Source organism: Solea solea, chromosome 1 (genome assembly GCF_958295425.1).
Source record: "Solea solea chromosome 1, fSolSol10.1, whole genome shotgun sequence".
Classification (NCBI taxonomy): Eukaryota; Metazoa; Chordata; class Actinopteri; order Pleuronectiformes; family Soleidae; genus Solea; species Solea solea.
In genome coordinates this window covers 6517975-6541055 of record NC_081134.1, presented here as the reverse complement: position 1 = coordinate 6541055, position 23081 = coordinate 6517975, and the positions used below count along the sequence as shown (strand labels likewise).

At 39.8% G+C, this 23081-nt stretch overlaps 3 protein-coding genes across 8 annotated transcripts in view; 1 reads left to right on the top strand and 2 right to left on the bottom strand.

Annotated features, from left to right (window-relative positions):
* Positions 1-560: 560 nt before the first annotated feature.
* yme1l1b (YME1-like 1b) lies at positions 561-8751 on the bottom strand. 2 transcript variants are annotated; one of them, XM_058636673.1, is made up of 18 exons: positions 8555-8751; positions 7663-7842; positions 7056-7233; positions 6654-6752; positions 6146-6252; positions 5777-5927; positions 5596-5679; positions 5237-5410; positions 4965-5117; positions 4724-4856; positions 4373-4435; positions 4175-4287; positions 3904-4059; positions 3644-3795; positions 3422-3548; positions 2967-3040; positions 2788-2874; positions 561-2684 (listed from the first exon to the last, which is right to left on the bottom strand). In XM_058636673.1, exons 1-18 carry the CDS (start codon positions 8585-8587, stop codon positions 2541-2543), a joined length of 2208 nt encoding a protein of 735 aa, XP_058492656.1. In that variant the 5' UTR covers positions 8588-8751; the 3' UTR covers positions 561-2540. The 2 variants fall into 2 exon arrangements, with proteins under 2 accessions (XP_058492656.1, XP_058492664.1); XM_058636681.1 differs by having other exon boundaries at positions 7690-7842.
* A 617-nt stretch (positions 8752-9368) lies between these two features.
* LOC131456375 (acyl-CoA-binding domain-containing protein 5A-like) lies at positions 9369-18716 on the bottom strand. 4 transcript variants are annotated; one of them, XM_058624664.1, is made up of 14 exons: positions 17448-18716; positions 17100-17230; positions 16427-16550; positions 15903-15975; positions 14639-14789; positions 14431-14469; positions 13904-14101; positions 13110-13331; positions 12454-12548; positions 12120-12303; positions 11131-11339; positions 10071-10121; positions 9859-9974; positions 9369-9782 (listed from the first exon to the last, which is right to left on the bottom strand). In XM_058624664.1, the coding sequence occupies exons 2-14, from the start codon at positions 17203-17205 to the stop codon at positions 9770-9772; spliced, it is 1581 nt and encodes a 526-aa protein (XP_058480647.1). In that variant the 5' UTR covers positions 17206-17230; positions 17448-18716; the 3' UTR covers positions 9369-9769. The 4 variants fall into 4 exon arrangements, with proteins under 4 accessions (XP_058480647.1, XP_058480660.1, XP_058480655.1 ...); XM_058624677.1 differs by lacking the exon at positions 14431-14469 and having other exon boundaries at positions 17448-18715; XM_058624672.1 differs by lacking the exon at positions 17448-18716 and having other exon boundaries at positions 17100-17388.
* A 258-nt stretch (positions 18717-18974) lies between these two features.
* Positions 18975-23081, top strand: part of LOC131456405 (abl interactor 1-like) — a 16460-nt gene continuing 12353 nt past the window's right edge. Inside the window, exons 1-2 of one of the 2 annotated variants that reach the window (XM_058624708.1) lie at positions 18975-19244; positions 22923-23080. In XM_058624708.1, coding sequence (XP_058480691.1) covers positions 19128-19244; positions 22923-23080 — 275 coding nt within the window. In that variant the 5' untranslated portion in view covers positions 18975-19127. The remainder of the gene's footprint in view (positions 19245-22922; position 23081) is intronic. The other variant, XM_058624717.1, reaches the window with a different exon arrangement.

Genomic DNA, 23081 nt, shown 5'->3' with positions numbered 1-23081 from the left:
TGGAGTATATTTTGTATCAGCCGTTTGTTCAGTGGCTAAACCACACGTATACAACCACACTTCAAAAGTCCTGAACTACCCTTTTACTTATTGTGTTGTATATACTGTATATACTACTTTTCATTAGAATTTCTACTGTGTCAAAATTTGTGTTTTGAAGACAAATTAGCAGCAAATCACCACAATCAAGACTGCGAAGAACTCTCATAAAGCCAAGTCCCAGTCCTCTGATTGAAATCACATTGACTAGGTCATGTCACAAAGGCATTAATGCCATAAAAACTGCACAATCAGCCATTGCACTCACAACCTGGTGATATGCAGTTATTGCACTATTTACTCATTTCTACTGTCTTACCTTAATACACATTAGTGTGCTAATCTGTATTAATTAGTTATTATTGTGCTACACAATCTTTATAATGCATTTATTATTACTTATGTCTAAGGTATAATTAAATAATATTTGTATCATGTAAGTCTGTCATATTGTGCATGTGTGTTGTCTTTTTTTTTTAATAAATAAAGCTGCAGTACACACTGAGCCATAAACACATGCGAATGTCTATGTGGGTTTCTTTTTATTTCTTTGAGCTGCACATACATTCATCACACATCATCCTCAGTGTTTAACAGACTTCTGCAAAGAACGCTTCAGTGTGCACAGCGGCATAAAAGCATTTTCTACTATACATCTATTTACAAAGTTCCCATCACACGTCACACATATAGACGGCTAACTATGGGTAAAAGAACAGCAACAGATACATTAACACTACGATTATAGGAACAACAATGATGGGTAATCTTGAGCCACACTTTGTAGTAAATTAAAGATTAAATATATTGTTGCTGTTTCCACAATTTTATTTAAAATGAAGACACTCCACATTACCACAAGTGTCTATTCCTACAGACTGTGTTTAAGAGAGGTCACACTGAAATCTTTAAACTTTGTTTTTCTCGCATCTTCTTCCACAGATTACATACAAAAAATATATATATATATATATTTGTGCTCCAAGGCTTTTCTGAACGCAAACTAAAGAGTATTTTAATAAATTAAACCAATGGTTCCACTTTTAAATCCTAAAGATCCCATGACATAAATGCAGCTTGAATTGTGTGCATGATTTTTGAGGCTGCGCAGCAGTTTCACTTCAATCTGTACACAAACCATACATGAAATGAATGACTTAAAGATTGCACAAGTTTAGTTTCCTTTTTTTCCCCACTTATCCCAAATGCTGTGACAGAGATCTTTTGACTTTTGACACTCCTGATTTCAAAAGAAAAAATATACAGCTACAGTGCATTCCACCAAAGGGCCACCTTTAAGCAACAGAGAGTAGAGAGAAAGAGCAGGGCAGGACTTTTCAAACATATACCACACAGTACACAACTGATGGATGATAATAACACAAGCCGTTTATGTTGTGCGAATAAAGTTTAACTCTTTTAATTCATGTGGGGTTGTCAAACTACCCGGCAACCTCAAGTCTCTAAACCCTAGTTGCATATCTTTCATATTGGCCCTTTAACAGTAGACATGTCACCTTTTCACCAACACCACATTCAAAGAACATGAGCGGGAACAAAAGTGGAAAAAAAACATCTTTAAGTTACGAAGAAGAAAGTAAATTGTCTGGGGAATAATGACGATAGTCTATGATGAAGGAGACAGCATGAAGGCATGACACTGTCCCACATGAGCAGTTGTCAAGAGAATTAGAACGCTTTCAGATCCGGTCTGTAAATCCATCCTGAGTGATCCATGGTTACATGTCAACAAAGATAAGCTCAGGTTGGGACTAAACTAATGTGTCTTGAGATCTGATCACAAATACTACATTACCACGTGGCCACATTCCTGAGCAGAGATATGTATGATCTATCTCCATATCACAATATCAACACCTGGTTAAAATCATATTTCATGTTAATAAACTTTCTCTGGAAGAAGTAACTATTCGCGGGGAGGGACTTTTCAGATAACCAGGAACTCTTGAGGGGCGGGGCTGTGTGCTGAAGAGTTTGCAGCCGTTTGAGTGTTCAATGTAGTGACTTTGTCAGCGACTATTTTTGAACAAAAATGACTAGCGACATAACTCACGATTTTTTCTGTAGAGTTATTGTTCTAAAGGTCTTTGCACACAGGACGGAACAAAAGTGCGAATAACCCGGATGCAAATTATTATGCACATCAAGCGTAATGTAAAGAAACTACTACATTATGAGGAAGGGGGGGGGGGGGTCACATCCCAGTCTGTGCAGAGCAGGTTTCACACCCACATGACATGTCAGTGTGTATCCGAGTACAGCATGGTGAAAGCAGATCTGATCACATGTATCCACAGCCACAATGCCAGGTGCAAACAGTGATATTTAACAATGTCTACATGTGACTGGATCACTCAGGATGGCTGTTAATACCAAGTCTGAATACAGGCTCCTCTGATTCACTGCTTAGTCCATTCCTCCTCCGTTAATGCCTGAGCTCTTTAATTACAACACCCTCTTTGTTGCTTTCCTTGCTGCTTTCATCTCGTCTCCAGGGTCTTGCCCTCCACGACAATCTGGATCTCTTTGGCATCCAGTGTCTCATACATGAGCAGAGCTTCTGCCAGGTTCTTGTGCTCCTTGGCGTGAGACTTCAGCAGGGCTTTGGCACGCTCGTAGGACTCCTGCAGAAAGGTCAGAGAAAAGATATTTAGAAATATTATTATATACCTTTTTTTTTATTTTTAAATGTTTATTCAGAGAGACGTAAGAACAGGTCACACAAACCTTCAGTAAAGCTCTGACTTCATGCTCGACAGCAGCTTGCGTCTCTGGACTTTGTCGCGTCATGTCAGTATAGGTCATCACACCCAGCTGGGAGACATGCAGGCATGTCAACATGTATACATTTAAAAGTAACAAGACTGACAGTGCTGTTATCAGCTCATCCTTTGAGGTTCACCTACCTTTTCACACATTCCAAATCTGGTCACCATCGATTTAGCGATCTTAGTAGCACTGTCAAAGTCACTTGATGCTCCTGTAGAGGAATGGAATACAATCATCTACTCTTTTTAAGGTTTGTAACTCACTGGTCCCTGGAAAACAATTTCCTAACGTTATGCTCACTTCAAGCCAAACAAAGTACTGCAACCGCTTGCAAGAGCGCTGAGGCTGTGGTTCTTGGACAGTGGTTTAAAAGGCTGTCTAACTGTTTAGCCATGGAAAGAAAAGACATCCAGACATTGTTAAAAAAACCTGGAAAGCCAAAGTCTATCGATCAATGTGTTTGTTGAGCACATGAACGGAAATGGAAATTTCCCCCTTAGTTGCGTGTTTGTTATCGTCTTTTCATGCATACACAGACACAGAGTTTTCCTGCTACGTTAAAGTTAATCCCTATACACACAGTCTTTCCTACCGGTTGTGATGTTCTCCTGGCCAAATATAATCTCTTCTGCCACACGTCCACCCATGCTAACATCCATCTGTGCCAGTAACTGAGAGCGAGTCTCACTCCAGCGATCATTCTCTGGAAGCATAGACACCTGGGAACCGGAAGAGGGGGAAAAGGAAGATGATTAGCAGCAGAGCTGGTGATAAATTTAAATATGTTCAGATTATAAACTCCAGGTTTTCTTACATGTCCCAGACTTGGTCCTCTGGGCATTATAGTAGCCTTGTTGATTGGCATCGCGTCTTTGGTGTAGTAAGCTACAATCGCATGACCTGACTCATGATATGCTGTGATGCGTTTGTTTCTACTGTCTATTTCTGCACTCCTCCTTTCAGGGCCTTGAAGTAGAGAGAGGTTATGGTATGGTTAGGGATTAAAAAACAGAGGATAGGAATTAGGAAGAAAAACTGTGGTAAATATTGTTAGTCTAGCAAAGCTTTTCTCACCCATGAGGATTTTATCTTTGGCAAACTCCAACTCCTTCAATGTGACCATGTCTTTACCATCAACTGCTGCCTTCAGGGCTGCCTGGTTCACCAGGTTTTCCAGGTCAGCGCCCGAGAAGCCAACCGTGCCCCGGGCAATAATACTGGCCTCAATAGCTGCACAGACAAAACACAACCACACAGTTATCTCCAACTGTCAGTCTGAGACTGTGTTACTGATTTAACTAAAGCAGCTTAAATACTGGACATTACAAGTATCTGGTATTCACACCTGGATCCACTTTAATCTTCCTCAGGTACCAGTTAAGGATCTCTGTACGTCCTTTCACATCTGGTTTGGGGACAGTCACCTGCATGTCAAAGCGTCCTGGACGCACCAGTGCGCTGAAAGAGTAGATCAGTTTGTCTGAAGGTTGTAAACAGTGACTTTCTAAATGAGCCCAGAAAAGATGGATGGACGTAAACGTACTTATCCAAAGCTTCTGGGAAGTTTGTTGCTCCAATGATGATCACGCCTTCATTTGGTTTAAACCTACAAAGTAAAAAGCTGTTTATATACTGTTTTAATATATACTGTATTAACATATTAATAAGTGACAGTAGCAGTTTAGAAATGTTGTACTTATTATCTTAAATGGATGTCTGCAAATGGAAGCGTAGACAGATCTGTATCTGTTCACAAATCCACTGCAGGTTAACCACGATGTTGAAGACAGAAAACCAATCGTTTAAAAAAATAAAATAAATAAATAAATAAATAAATAATAATACATATATACTCAAAATGAAAGAAAATGCAAGTAAGAACTTCAGAGATTACCCATCCATCTCAGCAAGTAACTGGTTGATAGTCTGTCTGGAGTAAGGATGCATAGGAGACTCGATCCTTTTCCCACCCACACTGTCCAGTTCATCGATGAAGATCACACAGGGAGCATTAGCTTTACCCTCCCCTAGGAAAAAAAAACATGACATAAGCAATACTGTTCATATGTATACTTTAAATTGGCCGGAAAGGATGTAAATAGTAAATCAAGATGAATTTGGGAAGAAAAACTCACTGAACAAGTTCCTGATGCGACTGGCTCCCACTCCAACAAACATCTCATCAAACTCTGAGCCGGAGGCGTAGTAGAATGGAACATCAGCCTCTCCGGCCACCGCTCTGGCCAGTAGGGTCTTACCAGTTCCTGGAGGGCCAACCAGCAGGACACCTGAGCACAGAGAGCCAAATTACAAGTATGAACTGGAAGTGACGTGAGCACAGAAATAATACTCATCATTACAGCTGAACAGATATTATTTAGGAATCTAGGAATCTAGGTAATTCTACCTTTAGGCAGTTTTCCTCCCAGCGCTGTGAATTTCTGTGGGTTTTTCAGAAACTCCACCACTTCTTGCAGCTCGTTCTTTGCTTCATCCACTCCTTTGACATGCTCAAATGTCACGTTTTTCATATGGACTGGGTCCACCGCCGAGTCCAGGCCTGATGTGGTTCGGAACCGAACTGTCAAAAATGGTTAGATTAAAGTTCGAAATCACACTACGCGGCGTGGTTAGAGAACATGCAGCCTATTGTTATAACACATTTTCAATTGGTTAGTAAAGCCGACTAATGTTGGACTAGATTGTTAATAATACTAATATTCTAATATGATGAAGGAACTTTAGAGAAGGAAAAGGAGCATGTACCCGATAGGAAGGGGGTTTTGGAGATGCCATACAGTCCGACAAGAAGCAGCACCAGCAGGATGAGACGAGTCCTCCTCAGAGAGTCTGAACCATTGGAAACATCACAGGAACATTTTACATCTCTACTGTTTCATAGTGTGATGAAATTACTAATCACCTTTCAACTTGTGTTTAAACTTGCCTTGTGTGCGTTGTGTCAGGGCTTGTGCTTTCAGGAAACCCTCAGCAAAGCCCCTCTTGAAAGCATCCTGTTGTCCATTAGGCACGTTCTTGTTCTTCAACAGGCCGTCTAAATTTTCCACTTCGACCCCCTTGTGACGTGAAAGGAGACCCTGCAGCACAAGGTGAGATTGGTCAGGGGGATTCACAGAGCCAGAGTACTTGACCACTTATCACAATGAGTGTAGCTGCTAAACAAAAACACCATCATCCTCACTTGTGTATTTATAAAACTTTTGATGATGCAGGAACAGCAACGAACCACATTTTAAACCCTTCATGTTTCTTATGTGAAAAACATCCAACATTCTCAGGCTAAAAATGTACCTACCTTCATAAAAGACGGTGTAAACCCCTCAGATTCCACAGGACGCTCAAAGGATTGCAGACGTCTGGTTTTACTCCTTAACGTTTTAAAACCCCTGCTCTGGAACAACACTTGACATATAGAGACAGATATTATATGACATGTAATAAATAAGAAACTAATGACAGCATATGACTTCACTAGGGTGAAAGGCAGGGTACACCTTGGACAGATCGTCATCAAAGGGTCAACATACAGAAAGGAGCAACCATTTACTCTTACATTCACATCTATGGACAATTTAGAGTGTACAATTAACCTACTCAGCAAACACCATGTTTCTTGGACTGCAGGAGGAAACCAGGGATAACCCACACACACACGGGACGAACATGCAAATTTGACACATAAAAAGGCCCTTGGTCGAACTAGGATTCGAACCAGTGACTTTCTTTCTGACATGCTGTCTTTTTGTGCCTATGTGTGGCCCTGCTCAGGACATGTGATAGATTATTACACCACCAATAAATACCTGGCCAGTGTTGAAGCTTTGTGCAGACATACTGAAGAGGTGAAGGATGCTGTCTGGAAAAAACTTGAGCTGACATTGGTGTGGAAAAACAAGAGAACCCTGAGAAAAGAAGGAAAGTGCTTTTCTCATTACACGTGTGTAAGACATTAACACATGTACCTGCCAATTAAAAAGAAGCAACAACTTTTGACATCAAAGTCTACTAAACTAATCACAAAAGATGAGATGCCTTACATACTATCTCCACTAACCAAATTACAGTTCAGTTGTGTGAAATAGTAAACATGTTGCAAACTGCTCTGCTGACTTCCAACAGATAGTTAAACCAGGTGCCATCAAAGTCAGGGCATGGGTAGCACAAAGCATGGGAGGCTTGTTAATCGCATATGTAAACATCCTCACCGTGCTTGTTGTCGAAAAAGGAATGGGTAGATAGATGGGAGGTCCTCCAAGCGGTCTGACCGCCCAGTGGGGGCAGTACCTTCTGCATGCTCAGGCTTGGAAACACGCGATTCACAAGCTCATTGAGCTGCTGTGCTCCCAGGTCCAATAATCCAAGCTCCCGCAGGTTCCACATGGGCTGCACAAAATAACAGCATGACGGGAGTGTTTTACTCCTTGAGAAGATGCACTCAGTGGCCACTCTATGAAGTAAATTTGCACAATGTTGTGGAATAAATCTAAAATCTAAAATCTGAGAGTTTGCTCTAATTATTAAATGATCATCAACATTTAAATCATTAATTGATAAATAAATAATTAACCCACTAATCATTGCAGCCTTTATTATATTGTTTTTGAACAAAAAACTCTAGCAATGAGTAGTTGCTGGTTTATTTAGCTCATACATTAGGACAAAGTGATCTCCCCTACATAAAACATCAACCCCTACTTTTCTAAGTAAAAAAAACAAAAAACATCTGTATTGGAATTTGGTTTTGGTGATAGCAGCCGAGTATTTACTTGATATTGGATACCAAATATTGCGGTATCACGCAAACCACTGTACCTTGAGTTCCCTCCCGCTGTCTCGTACCTCTGTGCAGTGGAGCTCCGAGTCTGACACATGCTCCTTGTGTTCCCTTGTCTTGCAGGTGGCACTGATGCTACTGCTGCTGCTGCTGCTGCTGCCCACCGAGTTCTTCAGGGAGTGGAGGACGTTGATGAGGTGACTGAGGGGAACCGTCACCTGCAATGAGTTAAGATTGAAAACTTTCACATGTGGTACATTTTACACCAAATCCACGACGCTGGACCCTCCGTTTATTTCACCTCTTACTGATTTGGCCGTGTATTTTAGGCATCTGAAACAACTTTAACATTGTCTGAGCTCCTGCCCCGACCCCCACCACTTTTATTTTTTTTTCATTTAGACCACATTGGACCAGGTCTAAATCAAAAACTTCAAAACTTTAGACTTTTTGCCTTCATATAAAAATGCAAAAAAGGGACATTTCACTGCATTTAGATCAAAACAGGTTAGAGGTTACACAACTTAGTGCCACACTGAGAGAGAAATAGAAACCTGTGGAAATAGAAACCTGTATTTCTAAGGAAATGTTGATTTGAACGCTGATTTGTAAGAACATACGCAGCATAAGTCCAGTCGTTAATCATGTCAGTCACTGACGCAGGTTCCCACCTGACAGCTAAGGACACACTAAACGCTCAGAGCTCCACTGAGCTAGTTCTACACAGTCAACGGTTCACACTGCGGGTCTTTACTTGTGCTTATTTAGAGGCAAAACTACAAGTTGAAGTGTTTCAAATCATGAATCCATAACAGACAGACCAACAACAAAAGCGCGCAGTGCTAGCAGTTTTGGCACAACTCGACAAAACCAAAACAACAACAATGCTAACATTAGCTCTTTTGGCCTAAAACCTGACGTCTGTCTTACCTGAGGTTGAACCGTCATTGACAGGGAAAACATGTTTAACTCTCGGCGGCACCAGGTGCTCGTCAAGCTGCTAAAGTTACACAACTGTCCCCGAGAGTTTTAAGGCTCCACGTTTGTTTAGCTTTAACTTTCTGCCGCAGCTTGTCTCACTGCGGTCTTCCGTCGTGCAGCGGAAAATAAACCGGATGTGACCTCAACGGCGGTGGTGGTGTGATAAGATTTTGCATCCGTGTAGGAAGCTCAAACACATAGGGAACTATTATGTGTGTGTATACAGTATATTGTTCCAGAGAGAATGTAGATTCTATTCTAAATAATTTATTTTTACACCATGTGTGTATTGTCAATAACCCCTGGTGCTTGTTTGTTTGATGTTTTATTTGTATAATGAACACACATTCGAAAACCCCCCACAAGGAATAAATGATGTGTTTATTGCACGACACGTCACACTTGCTCCATAATGAAACTCCTAAACTAAGCATTCCCCTTATTTTCTACTGTACAGCTCACAAGAGACGAGAATGTTTATGTGTGTATTTATATGGATTATCTTGTTGTCTGAATGTCACTTTGGTTTAGTTTCAGACCAATCTGTGATGCTATTTCACTAAAACTATGAAAATAACATTCATGTTAACACACACAAACATTTTACAGCATACATGTCTAGCATGTCTATTTGGTCTCAAAACAAACACTCCCGAAACATACACGTGTTTCGGAACATCAGAATAAAAACTTTCTTTATACTAAAAAAAAGATAAAAATATATACACATGTATATATACATACATATATATATATATATATATATACATGTATATATGCAATATGTGCAATAAATAAAGTAACTGGCATTTACAATGGTGAAACATTCTTTAAGTAAACTCATTTAGTATAGACTTAAGTGTGTGGATTATAAATAAGACAACCTAGCGACCATATCAACATTTGTGTGTCTGCATCTACAATGCATTAAATTTCTTCCATTTCTTAGAAACATCCACAGAATCCATGAAGTCATGACGCTGCGGTGCATAGAGACCTGCCTTTGTGACCATCTTTGTTACAATTCATTTCTCTGTGGTAACTTTTCCTCTTCCATGGGTGACCCAGTACATTATGTAAATGACTTTTTAAGTCATAAAACAAGCCACAATCTTTGTTCCAGCTTTGTGTTCTTTAACCCGAAGCCGATAGCTGTCTGACAATTCAGGGGATTTTCCTAGGAGAGGAAAAGCATGTAAAAATAGAGTAATCAACACAAATTCACTTTTTAAAAAAAAGACGAATATGCTCACCTTCTCCTTCGCAGCAAGTACAGCTGAAAAAGCCAATGGGCAATCAGAGGCCACAGTGCAGTCATCACCACTGTGAGTGGAGAGAAGTCAAAAGGCCACCAAGACGGTCTCAGTATCTATGAAAAACACAGAACCTGGTTTGAAGGGACTGTTTGTTTCCCAATTAGACAATTATTGGTCAAAAATGGCAGGATGATAACAGTTTAAAGGACCTTTCGTGCTATAGGTAGAGAGTCCTTCTGCCTTGGTGAAGATGATGTTGACTGAAAATACAAAAACAAATTTAATACATTTTAATACACAGGTGGCTGAAGGAAAAGAAAGTAAGCGCACTTTGGAATTGTGACAGTTTGTACTGCATTTTAAAAAGGAATCAGAAATTATTATGATGCAAATGTCTATTAAAAATATTAAACTGTTTGTACATGTGTTTTTTTTTTTACAATAATCACCACACACTGTAAGGCATCAATTATCTTCAAACAGTGAGTTACAGTGTTATTTGATTGCTTGTTTAAAATTAATTTTACTGCTTTTTTATGCTGTTGTTTGTGTTATTCTTTGTTCTTTTCCTTTAGGCAAACAATGAGTGCTAATAGTGACTTATAACCAGCTTATGATGAATTATATCTGTAACAGGAATTTCATTACTACCAAAAACGACACTTACAGTGAGTTATAATCACCTTATATCATTTAGTGACAGTGATCAAATTATTATAATGTATTAAAAAAAAAGCAATGTATGCAATAAAGCATTCTGAATATTAATTATAATATTAATTAATTGTCTATAAATATATTAAATTGCATTTGCAAAGCGGAATGAATGATCATAAGTGCTTACAACTATGACCATGCTGCACTACAGATGTTCAATGTATGAAAATGACATATTAGTGGTATTGGTGACAAAAATTATCACTGCGCTATTGTTAATATGTATATATATATATGTTCAAAATGTTGAAAAAACACTGATAAATTGATTGATTATATATTAAAATGAATCATAATCCAAAACCTTGGATTATACAGTAAAACCTTATACAACCTAAAACTTAAAAAAAAAGTAATTCAAATGTTTTAAAGAAAACAAGAGTCATTTTGAACATCTTACACCAATAACAATAAAGTTAAATGCGGCACGTCACTGCAGGTGCAGCGTGCAACACTTATCTCACATCCCTAGACAGAACAGCTGACGTGATGAAGACATGACATTGTGTTCATCACCATCATGATGTCATGATGGATCCAAACCCTTGTTACCTGTGTCACAGTGAGCATTTCCAGAGTTTGCAGCCTGTGCAGCACGTTGGCCATGTCGCGGTGCAGCCGCAGGAGTGCTGCAGCTATTTGCTCATTGACGTTTCCCCTTGAGGCGCTGGCGGGATTTCTGCTGTGTGACAAACAACAGCTGGCAGCATCTGCACTCACACACCAGCGAGAGCTGTGGGTGGCCCTCGATGACCGAGAACCTGAAACAGGAGCGAGGAGTGAGATGGATTGGAAAGCTGTTATTCAACTTATCCAGGGAGGGAGTTGGAAGATGGAAGATGGATATTGTTGGTGTAATTGATCAATGAACCTAACTGCATGAAGTTGTTTTTAGCCTCTTTCACACTAATTTAGAGTGTATACCTGGACCCTTTTAACCTAGGTGAGCCTGCCTGCTAAAAGAAGGCAAGTACAACCATCCCCACTGTCAGTGAGAAATGAGACGGTCTAGCCCACATAACTCAACAGTTCCCCTTCTTCTTTTTCTAATAAATTCCAGCAGTCTGTACACCAAGAGATTAAATGCTGAGCCACAGTTACACCCGCACCATGACACTTAATAACTTAGTTGTTATCTGTTGTTGTCCATCTGTGTATTATGTCTGAATATCTCTATGTGTGCATCTTCCTGGCTGCAAACCTATTTTCCCTGCTTTGGGATAATAACGATACCTTGACCTTGAATCCCTCTTCAGTCCAAACAATAAATAATAAAATAAAATACCTGTTTATATCTGATACTTGTAGTTAGTGAGTTTCTCCGTCAATTTTAGTTTGGTTTTGTACTCATTTTATTACTTTATTAGTTGTATTAGTGATGGATCCCTTTATCATTTCTTCCAAATTTGTTCCGATCATACACCTCCTTCTCTACTTCTTGGGTTTTAACATGTGAAGCCCAACAATGTGCAAACCTGCCAACTGCAGCTTTAATTGCACATCTGTGAAGAGTAAGGGACGCAGCATGAGTGTAGACTTACCTCTGCCTCTTCTTGATAAGGACTTGTGTTGGCTGGAATCCAACCCGTCTTTAAAGTAAGAATCTCTTGTAAGTGCTTGGTTCTCTGCTCCATTCGGTGTAGCACTGCTTTCAAACCAAAGATCCTTTTGATTCACTGGGGCAGCTCCTGATCCAGGTGACCGAGCTTTTGACGTTGACACCCCCTTGTGGAAGAAGAAAGGGACAGTCAAACCCAACTTTGATAACTATTATAAGATCAGGCCTCTTCATTCTGAATGAATAATCTAACCCTTTGTGACTCTAATTCTCTTGTGTTGATTAATGTTGTGTACACATGAGGACAGACACCACACCTCTTCCATGGCTAGATGCTCCATTGAGTCACAGAATTCCTCATTATCGGAGTCTGTGCAAAGGTGGTTCTTCTCAGGAACAGTATCAATATGATCTAAAAGGGATGCAACACACAATTTATTATGTCTAATTACATGGGCAATAAAAAATATGACTAGATAAGTATTACCTTAAGGAATTTTTAATTCTTTTCTATGACTGAATATAGAAAAATGGACATAGTTTTCCGGTTTGAAAAGTGAAACCAAGGAAGAAGGATGGAAAAAGCCATTAACCACCCGTTAGTAAACTTTTCCCTCAGGGGTTAAAGGTCTCAGTCGTCAGTTTCAGATCTAGTGGAATATTATGTCAATTATGTTTTAATTTAGAGTAAAACAGACGATAAATCACTTATAAGCACTTATGGGCTGACTCCATTGTCATTGACAACTGGTATCGTCCAATCGGTTCCTGGTTTCAGGTGACATCTGTGAATCGCCATTCTAAAAAACTGACATGGTTTTTGGAAGGAGTTTGTTTTGCACCCGGAAAACAACGTCCACTTTTTGCATTCTTCTCCCGCCAATATCTTCTACTATTTACCATTCATTTTGGCATAATTTACACAGTGAATACAACAAAAGACACACATTTCGCATTAGATTTGCAGGCTTACCACTCAGGTGTCCATTAAAGTGCACATACGGGCTGTACTGCACACTAGACTCGATGGAACAGGCCAGTTCCTCTTCCTCCACTTCACTGTTGAGGGAGCTGTGTGTTCCGTTGGTGAAGGAGGACATGCTGGGCTCCATGCTGCCGGTGGACCCTCTGGTGTCAGACCTCCACCTCTTGTCCTCTTGTCCCACCATCAGCATCCTCAGATTTGGAGTCCAGACTGACGCAGGGAAATAAATCAAGAAATAGTATGAGAAGGCATTAAAGAAAGTGTTTTGTAGTCTTGATGCTAAGAGACGTATCACATATTGCCATGTACAATTCACTGACTTTGAAAGGAAACTAAAAATATCACGCATTCTTAAAATAGAGCCAGTGGTGACCCAAAACTGTGCACATTAAAAGATAAAAACAACAAAGCTATGCTATAGTGTGCACGCTGGTCTTTGATGGCTTTTAACCATATTTTCCTTGGAAATTAATAAAGTATTTTGATTTTGACTCTGGTTCTGAATCTTCAGTCACTCTACTAATACTCTTCAGATTTATGGGCAGCTGATAAAAACTATACAAACACAAAACAGCTGCTCATTTTCCCTTTAAAACAAAAAAATAGATGGACAAAATTAAAAGAGTAATACAAAGAAATCACACTATGAAGGGTATTTCAAGCCTTACCCTTTGAATCATGTAAAACAACAGCTCCCTCTGCTGGATAAATATGTAAAACCTCTAAACAACACAACACAACATAACACAATACGCACAACTAACTACAACTACTGACTGTACCTTTTTCCTCGTCCTCCTTGTCGTCAGTATTGTCTTCTTCCTGCCCATTCTCCTCTTCCTCACTTCTCCTGCAATCACTACTCTCCTTGTTTCTCCCAACTTCACTCTTTGCTTTACTTCCCTGTTCCTCCTCACTAGTGACACTCGTGTGGTCTTTTTCTTGAGGGTTCTGTATATCATCCCACAGATCCCCAAAGCCTGAGCAGTGAGGGAAACACTGTTGATTAATGTGTGATCAAAGAATCTGCTGAGTCATGCAAATCTATAGACAGCGAACATACAAAACACACACTAAAAAGCATGTTTGAGTTTTGGCACAGGACATCTAGAGCACAACAGGCATGGCTTTAGCTTTAGAGAGCACACTGTAAAAGTATATGACCGACTGGAAAACAACACTTTCAAGCAGCAAAATGACCCACAGTTCCTGCAGCTTGAACAAGGTGCCACTCTTACGTCTAATGCAATGAAAGCAACTCAACCACACAAGGGCAAATCTACCACTGCCAACGCTACACAAGACTTGCCTTCCATTGTTGGTTTCTGAAATGGTTTGACCAGCTCATCTGATGATAAAGAGGGGAAAATGTTTTTTTTTTTGCGACAGAGAAATGAACTGAAACAGTAAATATCACGGAGCAGCAGCCCACTTGTATTCTATTTACTTTGATATGCCTCTATGTGTGGAGACTACATGGGGTGATGTTTAGGGAAACCTCTGCACATGCGCATTACCTGCATGTTTTGCAAAAGGCCTGGTGAAGAGTCTCCTGTTCACTTCATTTTCTTCATTTTCTTCCTCATCTCCGTCTACCACGGTGTAGAAGTTTCCAAGCTTCCGTATCAGATCGGACACTTCATCCGAGATCGGGATGGTCTCCAAAATCTGACCACCAATAGTGAAGGCAAGGCAAGTTTATTTATACGCACAGTTCAACAACGAGGCATTTACAGTACAATAAAATATAAATAAAGAGAAATACAGCAGCTGCATTAATGATATATAAAAGCACAATAAAAGCATTTAAATAGAGAGGGAAAGAAAGAAGAAGAAACTAAAAGAAACTTGCAGTTATGGCTGAGTTGCAGCAGTGCTGATCATTTTATTTTTATTTAAACGCAGTGGCAAATAGGTCGTTTTCAGGCAAGATTTAAAAGCTCTGGGAGTTTGTTCAAGATATTTGAGGCATTAAAAACTGAAGGCCCGTTTAGTCCTCACAGTGAAGTTTGTGATTTTAGAAAAGGATAAGGAGACTATGGCATATGCACACAAGGCTGTCGACATGTCACAAGTCAACGAGGAAATGAGAATGACATACAGTATATTATATATTATAAAAGCTTCCTGGTGTATATGCTGCGTGCCTATTCTGTTTATTAACAAATTATGACGACTCCATATTGCACTGTTTTGCATTTTCCTGTATTATACAATAACAATAAGATTTCTATTGTATTCTATTCAGCTGAAATAATTATTGATATTTGCATTTATTTTTTTTAAAAGACATAATGATTAAATTCAGTCAATTCCACTCATTGACTATAAGTGTGAAGTCATGTGAGGCTGTATTTAAGCAGATACTGATGTTGATGTTTAGCAAGTACAGACTAATGTTTACCATAGACATCGTGTTAACACTTTACACATTTGATTCATGGGAATGTGACAGTTTTGCACACATTTTAAAGCATAATGTTAATGGTAAATAGTTTGTACTGCTTTTCTACTTGTGACGACCACTCAAAAAGTTTGTTTTTTTCTTCCATTAACCCATTCTGATTCTTTACCTTACATTAAAACAATGCATCTATGTGTTTTCATCTCTCTTGGGGTTAGGTTTTCTTGCCCAGGGACACATGCTGACCTTCCAGTTGGCAGATGACCCACTCTACCACTGATCCACGGCTGCCCCGTACATGACATATAACGTTTACATTGAGAGAAACGTCTCTCCGTCTGTTATTCATTCCTTCTATTCAGCTCGGAGAAACTTACCAGCTGGATGTCCTCAACATAATTCTTCATGGCTTCCTCCTTTGACATGTTTCCTAAAGCGCTCCATGCATCCCTGGCAACACAAAGTCAGAGTTGAACACGGGAACTACGAGAGGGAAAAGAACATTGAACAACTGAAAATAAGCAGTCACAGCGAGAGTCGTAGCAAAGTCACCTGATGCTTATTCTGCAGGATTACGGGATTCAGTGACATTGGCTTTCTAGCTGAATGCACCTGGGCTAATTCTACTGTGTGGAATACAACTAGGGCCACACAATTGGTGTAGTGGTTAGCACTCTTGCCTTGCCTTCCTCCCACAGTCCAAAAACTAAATTGGACACTCTAAGTTGACTGTAGGTGTGAGCATGAGAGTGGATGGTTGTTTGTGACCCTGGCTATCGCCCTATGTCAGCTGAGCCGGCACAGCGCGACCCTCGTGTGGAGGATAAAGCGATAGAAGATGGACGGATGGATGAATGGAATACAACTCATCACACATGCATCAAGACAACATGCAACTTGCCATTTAGCTTTTCCATGGCTGTCCCAGAAGCCACTTGGTCTGGGAATGCTGCAGGGCCCCACGGTGGCCTGCGTAAAGTAACTGTAGAACATGAGCATCATGTCGTCAGACGGCTGGAAAGGACCTGAGAAAAGAAGACATAAGATAAGAAGATCATGTTATTTATTTTGCCTTTAACTTGTGTTTTTATTTGGGAGCAACTTGTTTTAAGAAGTGTTATTAATAAAGATGATAATGCTGATCATCATCATTATTGTTGTTGATACAAAAAACTTGAAAAAAGGAGTTGCACAAACAAGTTTTCTTGTTTGTTGGTCAAGTTTATTTCATTTAATTCATTTAAAAATGAAACATATAAACTGAAAATAGCTATACCAAAAAAGGTATCACAATACACTAAGCATACACAAAATACAAACTAACACATCTACATGTAACTTATCATTATTGTGCAGTGTTTATTTAATAGAATCAAATAAAATGAATACGATCAATCGATAAATCTAATTAAATGAAGAGCAAAAGCATTTGTTATTAGACCTGAGATAATAAGCTCTAATCCTTCTAATCAGTGAGACTGACAGCTCCTACGCGTCCTGCATGTAGGTCAGTCACCTGGAGTCAGTGGTCATGTAGACACAAGAAGAAGACAACAATAATAAGTTATCATCACCTTCCTCTGGCAAACTCCGCATGACTTTAACTGCAGCAGCAAATTTCGCCTGCAGGCTGTGTTTGTCCTCCTCCTGCGCCATGCTGAGCTCCAACCGGGACGACATGGAGCAGAGCGCACAGTCCTCACATCTTCATATGATGAAGAAATTAACGGGGATGGAAAAAAAAACAATGCAGTTGAGACCGTGTTTAGTAGAGAAGGACACTTCTGCAGACTGTGTCCCCTTCCGTCAACGAGATATAGAGAAGGATTTGTCCATTTAATACGCCCCTGTCTTTCAGCTACAACACGCTGTAATCGTAATAAAACAATATTACCTCTACGGTTGACTTATTAGACACTCACCAAAAAGTTCACATTGGGCGGCGCAGAAACGATGCCATTATCCCGGTGTCTGCAGCAGACACAGATCCAGTCTGACTCCGGTCAAGGATGAGTCTAAACAGTCAGCGGTTGATCGCTAAGCTTTCTGGGAAATGCAGTTTTAGTTGCTGTGTGAGCCTCTGCAAATGGCGCGTGTACATCGAGGGATGAGCACTTGAAGTCCCACAAAGCCACCTCAGCGGGGGTTTAAACAGCAGTGGTGGATGGGAAATGTAGTGTAGTGTTAATGTAGTGGAGAGGTTTTTTGTGGCGTCACACAAGTTAAAACACAGGTTTAATTATTAATACCTGTGTAATGAGAGTTCTTGTTATCACAGACCATATTTTAATATCTACAAACAAGCCTCAATTTGGTTTGGTTACTGGTATAGTTGATTATAATTAATGGCCAGTATTTCTGATAACGTGTATTTAAAATACATATTTCAAATGACAAAATATTGTTTTGTATCAAAATACTTCAATTTTATGTATCTTTATTTTTATTTATTTTTAAAATACTGGAAAATTGTTGTTACTGCAACCATAACTCCTGCACTTTATTTCTCTATTTACTTGCACTTTTATATGTCAATGTTTTAACTGGTAACTGCAGTTACAAGCCCAATTCCCTTCCACTGGGCCATAGGCACTACATCAGGAGTGTCCAATCTTTTTTTTTTTTTTTTTTTTTTTAACAAGAACCACTTTTGAAAATGTGAAGATTCCTGTGGGCCAATGGTCCCTTCAAACCTTATAACACTTACATAAAAATGTTTAATTGTCACAATTATCATTTTAAATGGCAATGTCACCAAATATAAGCCACGCAGGAGTGAACAAATTAACATGTGTAGTCAGATAACACTACAGGAGATGAATGCATGTATCTGTCTGTCACCACTACGAACCCCGGACTCTGCTTTGAAAGTACAACTCCTTACCAGCTGAGCTAATAGAGATGACTGACTTGTGACCAGAGACAATTTTCTGTCCCAGTCCGTCCCTGGCCAGAAATAATACATCACAAAACTGAAGGGCCTACAACATCTGTCGGAGGGCCATTATTGGACTGTGGGCTGGACTTTGGAGATGCCTGCACTACATGCTGTAATTTTGTTTCATGCATAATTCACTATGATAGGGAAATTGACAACCCCAAACTCCTTCACTTGCACTTTCACCTCTTGGGGGGAAAGTGTTTTTAGTATTTCAAAATACAAAAATACAGTATTTTATTGTTGATACATGGTGTTGCTGCAGTATTTTGTTTATTTTGATTTATATTTGATTTATATTTTGATAAATTTATTAGTTGGGCATTTGGTATTTTAATTTAAAAAAAACAAATTTGATGCATCTTTTGCCGAAGCATGGCACCACATACCTTTTTTTTTATGCTACACCAGACAGTGATCGCAGTGAAATATGATTGGTGAACAGCTCCTCGCTGTCGGCCTGTCAGCCAATCAGCATTCAGCCTTTACGGCGTAGCTGCGATTTGTTACAGGCTGTTGTGAATCGGAGCCCAGGCTTGAGAGCCCTTCTCTCCGGTCAGCAGTAGCAGCAGCAGCATTAGCTCAGCAGCGCAGCATCACTGCCTCACTGAAAAGCACAGAGAAGACAGGGAGAGGGAGAGACAGCAATGCAAAGGGATGTAAGATGGCAGAGCTACAAATGCTACTAGAGGAGGAAATCCCTGCCGGTAAAAGAGCGCTGGTGGAAAGCTATCAGAACCTGTCCCGGGTCGCCGAATACTGTGAAAACAATTATGTTCAGGTAAGAGAAGCGTTTAACGGCGGTTGAATTCGGTGTTTTTTTTAGAGGCTGTGTCTCCGTCGTGTCTGCGTCGCTGCTGCTCTAACGGTTGTGGAAGTGGGTGAAACCACAGCGGCAGGAAATGTTGGTCGCGACGAATACGGATCCTCAAACCGCTACAAACATGGAGCGGCCTTTTCTTCTGCCGGGCCCCGGCACAGAGAGTGACCGAGCCGCGGCTCTCTACTCTGGTGGACACGGCTCTGCAGCTCGGCTCTGCTCGGTCATTTCTTGTCTCGGCCGGCCGGTGGGTCGGTCGGACTCGGGCCGCTCCGGTGCTCACATTTCCAGCCTGTGCTGCTGGGGGCTTTCAGAGGGTGTGTCGTTGTTATGACCAAGTGGTTTGTCATTGACTGCATTCTCGGGGAGCGAACTGTGACTCACTAGCCCCACATTTATACACACTACATTATTACGTGGGATTTATAAGCCATGTGTATTTACGTGTAATTACAGAAAGCTATTTGAATGTGTGTAATATATAGTACATATTATAGCAAAGCATGAATGGATTGATATTGTTAAGGGTGTAAATCGGCACTTTCACCACGTTGCGATGTGATATCGATTCTTTAGACAAGCATTACTGATGACACATACCGATATCACAACATCTGCCATTGTACCATTCATTCCTATACGATTTCTGGTCTTGCAATTGATATGAAACAATACTGCACGCCCATTTACAATTTTACAATTTATATCAGAGCACAAAAAGCAAACAGACACTTTTAAGAGTTTCATTTAAGTTAATTCAGGCGGGCGAAATTTAGACAATATTTATCGACATTGGCCCTTTAGTTTTTTTTCTGGATTATCTTTTGTATGCATTTAATAATTAGTATATACATTATTTTTATTTTAATTACACTCAATTAAAATTCAGATTGAGGAGACACACAATCAGTGCTGTTCAATCAATGTTTATTTAAGATAAGCAATTTTGTTTGTTTGTTTGATCTTGGGGAAAAGAGACCAAATATCAAGCAAGAAAAAAAATCTGTACCATATACAAGTCATTGGCTGCAGTGATTTCTAAAGATTATCATTGGCCAGAGAAAAACCCATGTCACTCAACAACACAATAAATTAAATTAAACACATTATAATGAATTGATGTTTATTGATATTTACACTTTTATTTGTCTTGATAAAGTAAATTGTTGTGCTCACTGAATCAATTTAGTGATCCAGATTACTTACTAGGTTTGTTGAAACATTTCTCATTTGCTATGTTGCTATATTTCATCTTCCACGTGTTTATAGGACGATTATATATGTAAAGTTAAGCCCACCGTGGTGCACTTATACTGTAGTAATGTAATAATATGATACTAATACTTATTTATAGAGATTACGATACAATCCAAAATCCAGATTACAAAGGCCTTTGTAGGCAACATTTAAATATTGTTGAAGAGAATTCAAATTAAATCAGGAAATGCTGATAAGGACGGTTCAGATATATACACATTATCTTCCTAATTAGGTCAATAATAGGTAGTCCTGCTTTTTTTCTGTTTATCTTGAGTTAAAGAACTGGATGAATACATTATGAAAAGCAGTGGGTCGACATCAGTGTCTCCAATTACTGTTATGACCATGTTGATGCCAGTTTTATTTATCCACCTCAAAATGCTTGTGGTTTAGTGACATGATTATATATATTAAAAAAAAAAATAGGCTTAACGGCCTGCTCCAGAGTAGCTGGCATTTAACCATGTCACCCTGGACACTGTCGCCTAGCAAGTGTGGGTAAGTGTGTGAGGGCTGACATTGTAGACCATCAGTGCAGTGTGTGTTGGCAGACTGGCACAAGCCAGAAATCCCACTGTGCCCCAGGATGGTATTTCTTTTGACTATGGTGCTGCTGTAATAACCTCACATCACCAAAGCATGGGTGTCATTAAAACTGCTTTTTTGGTTGCACTGCTTGAATGCACTAGATAGCGGCAAGCATTCACCACTCAGTGATTATGTTCCTCTCAACTATTAATGCTCTGCTCAAAGGTTTTTTTTTTTTAACCTTTTACCTGAATTTATTTGAAGTCCCAGAGGAACATCTCACAGTTGGGGAGGAAATGTTGTGCGTGTGGTGGTAAGTCTGTTGTGAGCAGCAGTGGGTTACAGGGGTTACACTGCATTGCCTCAGTGGCTGTTATACAGAAAAATAGTACACATCACACCCACCCTTTCCTTTTTTACACGGACTGCCTGTTACTTTAATGAATTGCATTAAAAATGCATTCATTACTTTTTAAGCCCTCACCAGTCTGCCCTTTCTAGATGTTTGGTCTTGTGATTATATATCAACAACTCTATGGTCCTAAAATTCAGCTTTTCTGTGGTGCCTCACTCATTATTTAAAAGCAATCAAACAAACAAACAAGGATGAAACAGCCTTTCAGGGGAGATACAGTCCATTCATTCATGAAATCTCATCTTAAAATCTTTTATAATCTATAATAATAATATATATATAATCTAAGTCAATCATAGTATTGTTATTATAGTTGAAGTTGGCATCTGTAATGTTACTTTACTGCCTCCTTTCACCTTTTTCCATACACCTCATTTTTAACTTGTTTTAAATTTCAGTAAATTAAATTTTTGTGTGAACATTAAATGACTATAGACACATAGAGTTTTTCAAACTCGGCTATGAAAACCGGCTCCAGTCTTGGGAATAATGCTGAGTAAGCTCATGCGGTTGTTTTTTTTCCATCACTACCTTCCTATGTGTTTGACAAAATGGAAGTAAGTGGTGTGCATGGCAACGGCTGACCCGCAGGTCCCAACAGAAATCTGCAGTGGACAGTATTGCTGCAGGTGGTTTTCAAGGTAGCAGGTGGGTGAGTGCTGGTGTTGCAAAATGGTGTCATTGTACACGTCCACTCATGCAGTTGTTGCCTGATAACAGCAGGTAGCATCTACTGTAGCGTTTGTCAAACTCTAAGAAGTAGGCAAAATAATCCGTGACTGAGCAATAAATGGGAAAGGATTCAATTCAGCGGGTATAATGCTTTAAAATAATGTGTGTGTAGCCCTACTTCAAGTAACATATTTAAGTGTCCCCTGTTGTAGAGGTTCTCTATTTGGCCCTCCTTTGTTCCTGTTTTGTTTCCAAACTATAAATATGTGCATACATTCAGTATCATTGCTATTTAAAGGTGTCCAGAAACAGGGTTGTGCAGCTGGGTAATGTTTTGGCATTTGAGAAAAATGTCTTGGAATTCCTCCTCACCACACATAACTCCCACAATGCACCTGTGCCATGTTATTCAACAAAGATATTAGGGTTAGGGTTATTGTTATAGGTTCAAGGCTGCTTTGCATTCCACAGTAGTCCCAACAACACCCCACCAGCACACACACAAACTTTGCAACATTCACGTTTTAATGGAGTGAATGGACCTGGCAAAGGCTGTTCCCTGTAGCAGAACCAGTGAAGTGTCCTCTCACCTCACTGGTAGTAACAATGGCATTGCAGCATTTCCTCCTGGCTCTTCTGGACAATTGGACTTCCCTCTGACAAATTCTCAATTTTTTTCCCCACCCACACATCATTCCACTTTTTTTTTTTCTCCTGACTTCTGATTTCTCTTTGTCTCTGTCCCTCCTACCTCTCGCTGCCAGGCTCAAGACAAGAAGAAGGCCCTGGAGGAGACCAAGGCCTACACCACCCAGTCTCTGGCCAGCGTGGCCTACCAGATCAATGCCTTAGCTAACAATGTGCTGCAGCTGCTCGACATCCAGGCCTCACAACTACGACGCATGGAGTCCTCCATCAACCAC

What these genes read in the sequence shown, in the direction of transcription:
- yme1l1b (XM_058636673.1), bottom strand. Translation starts at nt 8,587, where the DNA reads ATGTTTTCCCTGTCAATGACGGTTCAACCTCAG. An exon ending in CTTTTTCGACAACAAGCACG is followed by an intron (nt 6,753 to 7,055) that starts GTGAGGATGTTT and finishes TTCTTTTCTCAG; the next exon opens with GGTTCTCTTGTTTTTCCACA. An exon ending in CAAAGATAAAATCCTCATGG is followed by an intron (nt 3,796 to 3,903) that starts GTGAGAAAAGCT and finishes CTCTACTTCAAG; the next exon opens with GCCCTGAAAGGAGGAGTGCA.
- LOC131456375 (XM_058624664.1), bottom strand. Translation starts at nt 17,205, where the DNA reads ATGTCGTCCCGGTTGGAGCTCAGCATGGCGCAGGAGGAGGACAAACAC. An exon ending in TCAGAAACCAACAATGGAAG is followed by an intron (nt 14,102 to 14,430) that starts GCAAGTCTTGTG and finishes CTCACTGCTCAG; the next exon opens with GCTTTGGGGATCTGTGGGAT. An exon ending in CTTTAATGGACACCTGAGTG is followed by an intron (nt 12,549 to 13,109) that starts GTAAGCCTGCAA and finishes CATCCCTTTTAG; the next exon opens with ATCATATTGATACTGTTCCT.